At 37.7% G+C, this 9,867-nt stretch overlaps 1 protein-coding gene across 5 annotated transcripts; it reads left to right on the plus strand.

Annotated features, from left to right (window-relative positions):
* Positions 1 to 2,207: 2,207 nt before the first annotated feature.
* On the plus strand, positions 2,208 to 9,867 carry LOC125769890 (uncharacterized). Of its 5 annotated transcripts, none has more exons than XM_049438911.1 (8): positions 2,208 to 2,330; positions 3,169 to 3,305; positions 3,421 to 3,862; positions 3,930 to 5,497; positions 6,076 to 6,302; positions 6,455 to 6,633; positions 7,910 to 8,103; positions 9,068 to 9,867. In XM_049438911.1, exons 2-8 carry the CDS (start codon positions 3,293 to 3,295, stop codon positions 9,085 to 9,087), a joined length of 2,643 nt encoding a protein of 880 aa, XP_049294868.1. In that variant the 5' UTR covers positions 2,208 to 2,330; positions 3,169 to 3,292; the 3' UTR covers positions 9,088 to 9,867. The 5 variants fall into 5 exon arrangements, with proteins under 5 accessions (XP_049294868.1, XP_049294870.1, XP_049294871.1 ...); XM_049438910.1 differs by having other exon boundaries at positions 2,218 to 2,473; XM_049438912.1 differs by having other exon boundaries at positions 2,218 to 2,352.

The raw sequence follows: 9,867 nt of genomic DNA on the forward strand, positions 1-9,867 counted from the left end.
TTTTACCAAGTAGCTGAATAGTCACTCCTTGCTAAAGGGGGGGGGGACGGAACAGGCACCACCAGGGCACCCTATATATTATTATACTTTATTATTTATTTCTGTACATGACAAATGGGTGCATAATGATACATACTTAACTGACAGCCTAAAGACTAACTTAAGTGTGGGCTTAAATCCTTGTGTAGCAACATGATTTAAATTGTACATATGTTCACAAAACTGTTTGTTGTTTACAAACTATGGTTTCTAAAAAGCCGAACTGGATGTAAATATTTAATATAATGTGAAGTTAAGGGGTGTGTAATTTTAATAATTAATGATAATAATAATTATTTTATTTGTGGAAGTTATGTTACCCATTTTTATCGGGTTTAAACGATGCTTAAATCGTCTGATTGTTTCTGCACAAATGATGCAGTTATAACTCCTGAAGAGGGATAAATGTGTTTAATGGACAATGGAAGTTTTAAATATGAACTTGATGCAGCTTTTTTCCAAATCAACACGTTGTTAAGTCAGATGCCCAAAGTACTAGGTGTCACCAAATAAATTATATTTTTTTAACTATTTGTAACATCTGAAGAGGTATAAGCATGTTTGACAGATAATCGAATTGAATTTAGAAATACTCGATACGTTCGTTTTTCTGAACATTCTAATTTAATTGTTTTTTCCATCTTTTAATGACAAGTTAAAAAAAATCCCCATGTAACGATAACTTTTCTGTATGCTTGGAATGAAATCTACTTTAAATCTTCAATGGCAATTAGCTAATAGTAACGTTGAGTTCTAGAAATCGTTCAATTACTTTAAATTTGTAATATATGACCAAATGTACTGCTTAACTTAGTGAACTTAATCGTACCATATTTGTTTTATTCGTAAAGAACTGCCAAGCTGTATTGCTACTATTACTACAATTACGGAGATTCAGAACAGCCTCCTCTGACTAGCGTTACTCTTTTAGAGCTACAGTAATACAGGATAGTCAATCCTGTGCACTGGGGTAACGGTTTGGGTGGGCTGTGGTACTGGTCATGTTGTGTGAGAAACGGAATATTATTCCAGCCACTGCTAAACTTATTTTTCTTCGTTGTTAGTACAGAAATCTTAAAAAGGTCTTGCCCTACCTTTTACGGTTTCCTTTATTTTTTGTCCGCAGCAGGATGCTCAGTCCCGCGTAGCTCTGAATGGGATTTAGTGGCAGTCCTGTTGTGTAATACCGCCGCAGTTACCACCTACAACACCGGAACAACCACTACTAGTGGGTAATTAAAAATTATGTTTGAAGAATTTGAATCATAAGTTGATAACCCAAAGCCAAAAGGCATCTTAAAGAAATACGTACAATTACGTACATAGTAAATCTTATTATTATTGTTTTAAATCCTTTATTAAGTGAGGAGAAAGGATAAATTAATAGGCATAAAAATATATTTTCAACATGAAAGGAATAGGACAACGTACTTTTTTAAATGGCTCCGATGAAACTCTGAGTGATGCGGTCGCGAGAAATTGTCAACAAATCCAATAATTCTTTTTATTTAATGTTAGCCTGTGTTATTCAACATTAAACGAAAAATAATTTTACCAGTGGAAATAGTTTCGGGTCATAAAATATACTTAATTACACTTCCTCTACAACTTTACGCTACAAAGCGGAAGTATGATCCACAACTCTCTTTTGTTATGCTTTTTTGCTGAATCAAAACGATGCGGAGTAATTCCAACTAAACAATAAGTTTTATGCAAAAGCCTTACGTCCTGGCATTAGTTGTACTGTACCTCGTTAATATCGTTTTATAAACGACTGATACCCTGTCCTGTCGTGTGGAACCGGCGCCGTTTATCACATACACCATCGGGCCGCCTATCTCATCTTATTTTTCAATTTATTGAATCTGTAATCTGATTATCTCATGCCGTGTTTGCCATCAACAGTTCATAGCTAGATTCTTGGACGACGGTTAGCTCTTAATCCTCAAACGAAATTTGATGCTCTAATTGATCTCAATCATCACAATAAAAGTATTATCATTTAAACCTGCGTGCATATAATCGATCCTTGCGGTTTTGTAGCTGTAAAATGAGAAAGCCTTTTTGTATTTAAAATTTTTCAAATTCTTCACTATGGGAAACGTTGTAACAATTATGATAACTGGCCAAAACTTGCTTGATAATGACAGCCGTCACTCAAAGCTGTCAATTAACACAACACAACCTTGCAAACAAAAATAGGAGTGTCAAAAATTTTCTCCAAAGCAGTGCGGTGGTGTCGTTGCTTTGTTTTCTTCTACTTGAAGCGTATATTTTTACATCCGAATTAGGTGGGCACTTTCAATTCGAAGCGTAAAGTATTTCGTGCTGCGTCCGATGCCGAGTGTTTACCACAGGCATGATGATGCTACCGAGCTACGACAATGGTTACGCGATGCTGCATCATGCGCGGAGTTTCGGTCCAATTGCTTGAGTACGTGTGCGCCGTTCGTGCAATGGGATAGGGTTAGAAAACATTGAAGTTCAAAAAGGAAGAAATTGTGCACCGCTTTGCATCTCAAAACTTTACTACCCCAAATCTTTACCTAACTAAAGTAACACTGCAATATCGGAGTATATGCGTTATGTGACAGTGTGGCATGTTGCTTGCAGTGTAACAAGCTTGCACTGAAGAAAAAAGAACGTGTAATAACGCAAACCAGTTTGTATTGCGTCAATTATGTGCCCTTCAATCGGGTTTGAATTGATTTAAAATTCGTTTCCTTACCAACACGAACGTGGGACAGCAGACCGAAAGACGAAAGTTTTGCAGGCGCATCATCGCGCTTGCAGGAACACAACAATGTCAGTGTGAGAAGAAGAAGTGTAATCGATAATGAACCAGTGATTAGACATGCGAAGAAAATATAGATTCGAGGTGTGTAAATATGCCAGATAGTTGACGAGTCTTGATAAAACGTTCAGCTGTTTTTGTACCGACTAGAATTTTGGACGGTTTTGTAAAATTCTGCAAGAAAAAACGGTTTATATGCTAAAGCGCGACCCCCCTCAACCCCAGTGTTGCGTCCTATTCGAAAAACACACACAAGAAGAAATTTGCGATGTAGCAGTGCTAAATCGCTGGCATACTGGGCAAAGGGGTATTAATATGTTTCTTTTACTGTGTAGTTTGCTGAAAATGTTGTAAAGTTTGGTTTGTGTGCGTCGGTGTGTTTGTAAAAGCGAAAAAACGATTCAAAGTTGATCATTTGAAAGATATAGTGCAACTTTATAAAGCAACAACTTCTGTAAAATGCATGTCGCAAGTAAGTAATAGCTATTAACAAGTTCTGATCTATTGTTCCAAGTGTGTTGGTGTACAGAAATCTATACGCTAAATAGTGCAATAAACTAATAGTATAATTTTTATTTATCGTTCAGGTCTTGAAATGATACAGCCTCATTTCGAACCGGCATCCATCGATTACCAGCAGCAACAAACGCATCACCAGCAGCAACAACAGCAAAAGCAACAGGAACAGCAGCACCAACACACAGCCCAGCAACAGCAGCAACAACAACAGCGTCAGCAGCAACAACAGCAGCAGATTTCCAAAATTATCAGCAACCCTCCACCAGCAATCGTTAGTGCCCCAAATGGAACAACAATGTGCGTCGCCAAGCTTATAATTGGGCTAGATCATGCACCTCCAGCATTTAATGTGCGATCCCGTGTGTTAGGTGATGGCGGTACAAATTTAAACTATATTCGTACTGAAACTGGTGCTATAGTCACTTTAAGAGGTCGGGGATCCATGAATCTGGAACCACAAACAATGCAAGAAGCACCAGAACCTTTGCATTTGTTCATTGAACATCCGTCGTAAGTTTTGTAAACTGCGCACTGCTTGCTGGCCGTGTTTAAACTGAGATTTGCTTTTTCTTTTTAGATTGGAAGGGCTACAGAGTGCCAAGCAGTTGGCGAAAAATTTGATCGAAACCTTGCAAGAAGAGCTATCCTTTTTTCAAGAGAACAATATTCCAAAAGCAAATTTTCAATTAATACCCCAGTCGAACATGGTGCAAACGACCCAAGTCACGCAAATGCCTCCGATCATAAGAACACAGCATGTTACACAGCCCAATGGTATTATACATCAACCACCGCCGACAGTTCTTGGTCCTCCGCCTCCAAACTTTGTACAGCATCCCCCTACTTTGCCGCAAAGTCAGCCACCTCCACCACAAATAATTCAGCAGGCTCCTACAATAATACAGTCACACGTGCCAGTACAAATTCATCAGCAGCCGAATAATGTTGTAATCTCACAAATTCAGACCACAGCGCCTCCAACGCAAATTGCAAACGTAAGCAATCCTCCACCGGGGACACAAATACGTCCGCCTATAGTACAGATCAAAAACACGCCCGCTGGGGCCCATTTGTCACAGCCACCGCCAAGCATACAAATTCAGCAGGCACCGGCGGAGACTGCCCAGCAGATCATTGTCAATCCGGCACCACCATACCAGGTGCAGTATATACAGCAAAATCCATCCATTCAGACAAGCAGTGGTGCCCATCCGAGTGGACAGGTTACGATTCAACATCTCATTCAGCCCCAGCCGCAACCTGTACAGGGTATCGTACAAACAACAATACCTCCACCCCAATTTGACCACTTTCAGCGGCCTCCTCAAACTCAACAGATCATCACCGTGCAGGGTAGCACAGCGTTCATGGTTCCGCCGCCGAACATTATACATCAGACGGCGCCGCAACCGCAAAATCAAATTATTTTCCAAACACAACAACCGATTCTTACGCATCATCCGCCCCCAGAGTTGGCTCCGATGGGACCACAAGCGCCACTTACTCAACCGACTGGTATGCTTATCAACGGAGCGGACGGGAAGAAAGTTGGTGGCCCTACGGATTTGCAAATCAAGCAGGAATCGCTCAAGCTCGATGAGGGCCCACCTCCCGGGACCATCCTGCAGCAAATTCCGACCAGCGGCCAACTAACTAAAACAACTGTGATTCCTGTTTCGTCGATTCCGGGCATACCGATTAGTCAGCCACCACCACCGATCATGTCTGTGCCTCCACCGACGGTGCAGCATATAGTCGGCAATACGATCATAACGTCGCAACCAAATGCGCCAATCAGTCATGGTGGGATTCCACAGCAAATTTTTAGCCAAATACCTGTGTCGATTCAATCGTTTGCTCCACCTCCCCAACAAATGCAAGTTAGCGGATCACATTTTGTTGTCAGTGCACCACAACCATGGCCTGTGGTAACTGCTTCAGCCGCAGGGCAACAAATACAGCAAGTTCCGGTCAGTACGGTGCCGAGTATACAGATAACTACACAACCCATGAGAAACCCCAATGAAATTCACATCATTAGTCAACCGACGATCATTAGTGCTGCGGAGTACCGGTCGCCTGCGTCACAGCAGCAGCAAATAATAGCGACTAGTGCATTTAATCCGCAAATTCAACCTCCACAAGGTAAGTTAGCTGAGTTAGAGTTCAAATGCAAACTTGCAACACACAAGAATGTTGAAACAAGATTAAACGTATAGTCTACGAAGTGAAAAAGAAATTCCAAACATTTTGCTAGTAAGAATTTCATAACGGTTTTATTGCCATCTGTGACAAGTAACATTATATATTAAAAAAGGCAAAAGCAAAGCAAATATTAAGCAAAATTTGAAAATATATTTGGTAACTCAAAGTAGCAAATTTCGTAAACCAACCAACTATCTGATATTAAAGATCGGCCGGCGTAACAAATAACAATCCTCGTATTGCCACAAAAGCTTCTGCCGGCGAGTTCATGAATCGGTTAATAGGAGAAATCACTTCACGAACGCTTCCTGAAGAATCAATGTCCTGTTTTTCTGTAAATGATTTAATGATTTGACTAACGTATCAATTCTGCAGAAAACAATCAAAAAGTATAAAACACTTTTTGAGCTGGTGGTGGTGTAAAATCGTAGTTGTTCCTCTTCAATCCAGTTTGATAATTTAACATGTTTTAAATTTATTACACAATAATGTAATTCATCTTTTTCTCATTTTTACAGGTGTGCAGGTACAGTTTCACACGGTACCCCCGCCAACTCAGCAAATCATTACTAGCTTGGCTAATGCACAAACGCAACCTCCACCACAAGCTCCACAGTCGCAGCTGATTGAAAATCAACAAGGAGCACAGCATCAAATTATAATAAATGCCCCGATTCCTCCACAACCACCTCCACCGCCACCATCGTTTACGGCTGTACAATATTCAGCTCAAGAAGCTCCAAAGGTATTACATGACTTTCTATGTTATACTTCAATTCTCTTCGGATATATTGAAAGTTGTTGAAGATAGTATATTGAAGAGTTAGCGTATAAATTTTTGATAACATTTTTAAAACTTTACTATATCCATAATTTGTTTAACTTGTTACATTCTAGCCTAATGTGGAACAGTTGCAGCAACGGCCGCCACCCCAACCACAACCTCCACAGCAACAAACGTCACTTAGCTTAACGACGCAATCCCAATCACATGCAATTATGCTGCGACCTGGCCAAAAACGTAAAATATCAGATGAGGATGTTAATAAAACTATGTCTCCCAAAATAGGCATGGGGTAAGTTTGAAATTTGTTTTCCTCAATTACCACTTAAGTCTTTCTTTTGCAACATGTTCATTTTAGTTAATTACGTCATTGGTAATACATTTCGACTAACTTAAACAAATAATTTCTCTATTCAACAAAAGAGAAATTTTGCTTGCAATCATTGCTGTACAACATATTCATCATAAATACAAAATACCCGACAGAACAAGAATGTACGTCAAGCCTCTAGCTGTAGGTTCCGTAAACATGTTTGTGTGTCTAAAGGTGGTTGATTACAGGAAAATGTTTTAATATTTGTGTTGCACCTTACAGAATATAAACAAATTCGTTGATTGTTAAAATTTTACTGATACTGTATTTGAAGCCGAATTATTCTACGATTTTTATGTTGTGTAAAACAATGTTAAAACTATATTAGACCAAATCATCTGAAATAGATTCCATTCTTTCGTGATTGAAAGTTCAAACTAATGACTGCGACTCCAAAAGAATTACGGTAGCGTACAATGTGCACACATATCCGCAAAGCAGAGTTGATTTAAATCGGCGTTTACATGTACCATCTGTTAAACAACTCGTATGTTGCCAATAATAGAATGCAATGAATAATTTTTTGAATGAATAATAAGTTATCTATTCCAGGGTACCTGTTTTGCTTTACCTTTTGGTAGGCCTTTTAATATGACTAAATTTGTAACCCTATTGCGGTTTGGAATGAACATGGACAACTTTAAACTTGAATTATAATGTTCAATTATTCCTACTAAAATAGACCACCTTGTAGATTGTGGTATTGTCAATATTTAATTTAAAGCTATATGCCTCTTTCGATGTACAAATTTAAACGCAGAATTGAATAATTAAGTAATGTTTTCAGGAAGACTGCTTAAGGAAATGCATAGAGCGAATCGGACAGCAGGGGTGTATATATTATGAAATAATAATAAATTTTATTGCAAGTTTGTCTTAACGTATTTATAAGTTTTTACGATTTCGTTTACTTACGACACTACCAAAACTGAAATGGTATATTATTAGTTTGTTAATTTTTATGTGTTAAATATCTTAGCTAAGGATTGTATAACTTAAATATAATACATAATGGAACAGTAAAGTGTTTTTTTTTTTTATTTTGAAAAGAGTTATTATTTAGCTGCAGCAGCTATATTACGCTAAAACTCACTTTTAAAATGTTTCCTATAATGAATATTTCGCGTCCTGTTGTTATGATACTGTTATACATTTTTACACTAGTAACAATATTAAAATATTTGTCATTTTAAAGTTCAATTTATGGGGGCAATGTGTGTAGGATGAGTGGTGCCGGAAGAAATTTGCCAGTGGGAACCAATGGAGGAATCCTAACGGCCGCACAAGCCAAATGTATAATGTCATCGGTATCTACTGGAACAGCAACTACGACATCTACATCTGGGGTTGGTCTAATATCGTCTCAAATATCTGCTGATCATTTAGTAGGTAAAGTATCTGACATTATGGATGATATAGTACATTTTTATTACTTGCATCTTGTTACATTATTCCCGTCCCTTCGAATTGTTTTCGCCTGTAGCCGCGTTACCAAACATCATACTATCACTATTGAGAAATGTTTCAGCATCTTTGCTTCATTCAATACATTGTACATTTATCAGACAAATAATTGTTTTCATACAGATTAGTCATTTGAATTCCCAGTGAATATCTTGTAATGTGTAGACGAAAATATTCAGCATTGAATAACACATTGTTTCTCATCTTCCATAGTGATACTAACTGTTATTATTTGCATTACTGATCATATATGATTCTAGGATTTTCAGTAACAATCAATTCATCAACCGAAAGAGCAAACGTATGGCTGATTTGTTGCGCACATACTAGCTTAGCAATTGTTAATTGCTGCATAATTTTAGTTAAATAACTTTATATAAATTAAGCCAATTTTCACTTTTTGTTTTGTTTTAGCAGGTTTCATAAAGAGGATACTTTCATCTAAACATTCATGTTTCGCCAAAAAGGCTTTGTTAAACTTTGATCTTGTTTTACCGTTAAAAATATTACTTGCTGATAAAATTGTAATGTATCGTATGTAATAATACACAATAATCTATGTTGACAATTAGGCATTTCCTTACTTCGAAAACATCATGCAGGTAGACCATCCCCTCCCACCTCCCATCTATGTGATGAAAAGAAAGTTACTCTCTAGTCTTATGTATGAGCAGCATATACTACCTTAAACATTTACTTACAATTTGTATCTTGATTCTTATTTCTTGATGTTACGATGTACCCTCTATACGCTAAGACATGTAATATGTCATGGCAAATATTTATGTTATTCGTTATATACATATAGTGCGACCTTTTTTTATGTTCTCTGTGTTGTTTATTTTCTTTGCATTTATTGCCGGCTGCTGTTCGGGGATGGTAATCACAGACTACAGACGACAAAAATAAACGTAGGATCTCTAGGCATCCCGGTTGTTTCAATCCAGGACAGCAATCAGACCACTTCTACTGTGTTGGTGAAATGAAACCAACCGCATCGGATCGGAACTGTTAATTAGATGACAACTCTAGAACAACCGTAGCAGCAGGTCGTACTTTCAACGGAAATGGTAGAGTAGAATACTTTTCAATTTGTATGATATCCAGCGCTAATCTACGGTCACGTAATAGCATCATCAAAAAGAGCACAACGTTGTAGGATACCGATCTACAACAACTAACAGATTTTATATCTGATTGATATTGTTAATGTTGTTAAATAATTCACGCTTTCCTTTTTCGTCGTAGCATTGATCAGGGTAAATTTAACTCCGATGTTCTTAGGCCACAAGCTTACCGTGTGCGGCAAAATGCTGCATCGCCACTTTTTACAGCCTGTAGTGCGTGCTGGTACGTGATTGTCTAGGGAAACGACACTGTATGATAATGTAATTAAATCTTTTTCGATTTGTGTAGTATGTACATCAGTTTTAAATTAAGTTTGATCAACAGTAATATCATCAGGAAGTAGTAAGCTCGCTCTTGAATCAACAGTTGTGTAGATTAATTTAAAGCGACTGTTTTGTATCCAAGCTTTGAATGACCGATGAAAAAGGAAAGTCAATAGCGTAAAGGAAAAGTATCACAAGTTGTTGTGAATTTCTTGGAAGGGGTGGAATTATTTATATGATTGTGAATATTTTTCCAAATTTTGAAAAAAAAACAGATATCCATTATCATAAACTATTA

This window comes from Anopheles funestus, chromosome 3RL, assembly GCF_943734845.2.
Source record: "Anopheles funestus chromosome 3RL, idAnoFuneDA-416_04, whole genome shotgun sequence".
In the NCBI taxonomy this organism is placed as follows: domain Eukaryota; kingdom Metazoa; phylum Arthropoda; class Insecta; order Diptera; family Culicidae; genus Anopheles; species Anopheles funestus.

Bases quoted from the DNA above. Each gene is read 5' to 3' on its own strand.
- LOC125769890 (XM_049438911.1), top strand. The intron at 3,863-3,929 runs GTAAGTTTTGTA...TTTTCTTTTTAG, and splicing joins TTGTTCATTGAACATCCGTC to ATTGGAAGGGCTACAGAGTG. The intron at 5,498-6,075 runs GTAAGTTAGCTG...TCATTTTTACAG, and splicing joins GCAAATTCAACCTCCACAAG to GTGTGCAGGTACAGTTTCAC.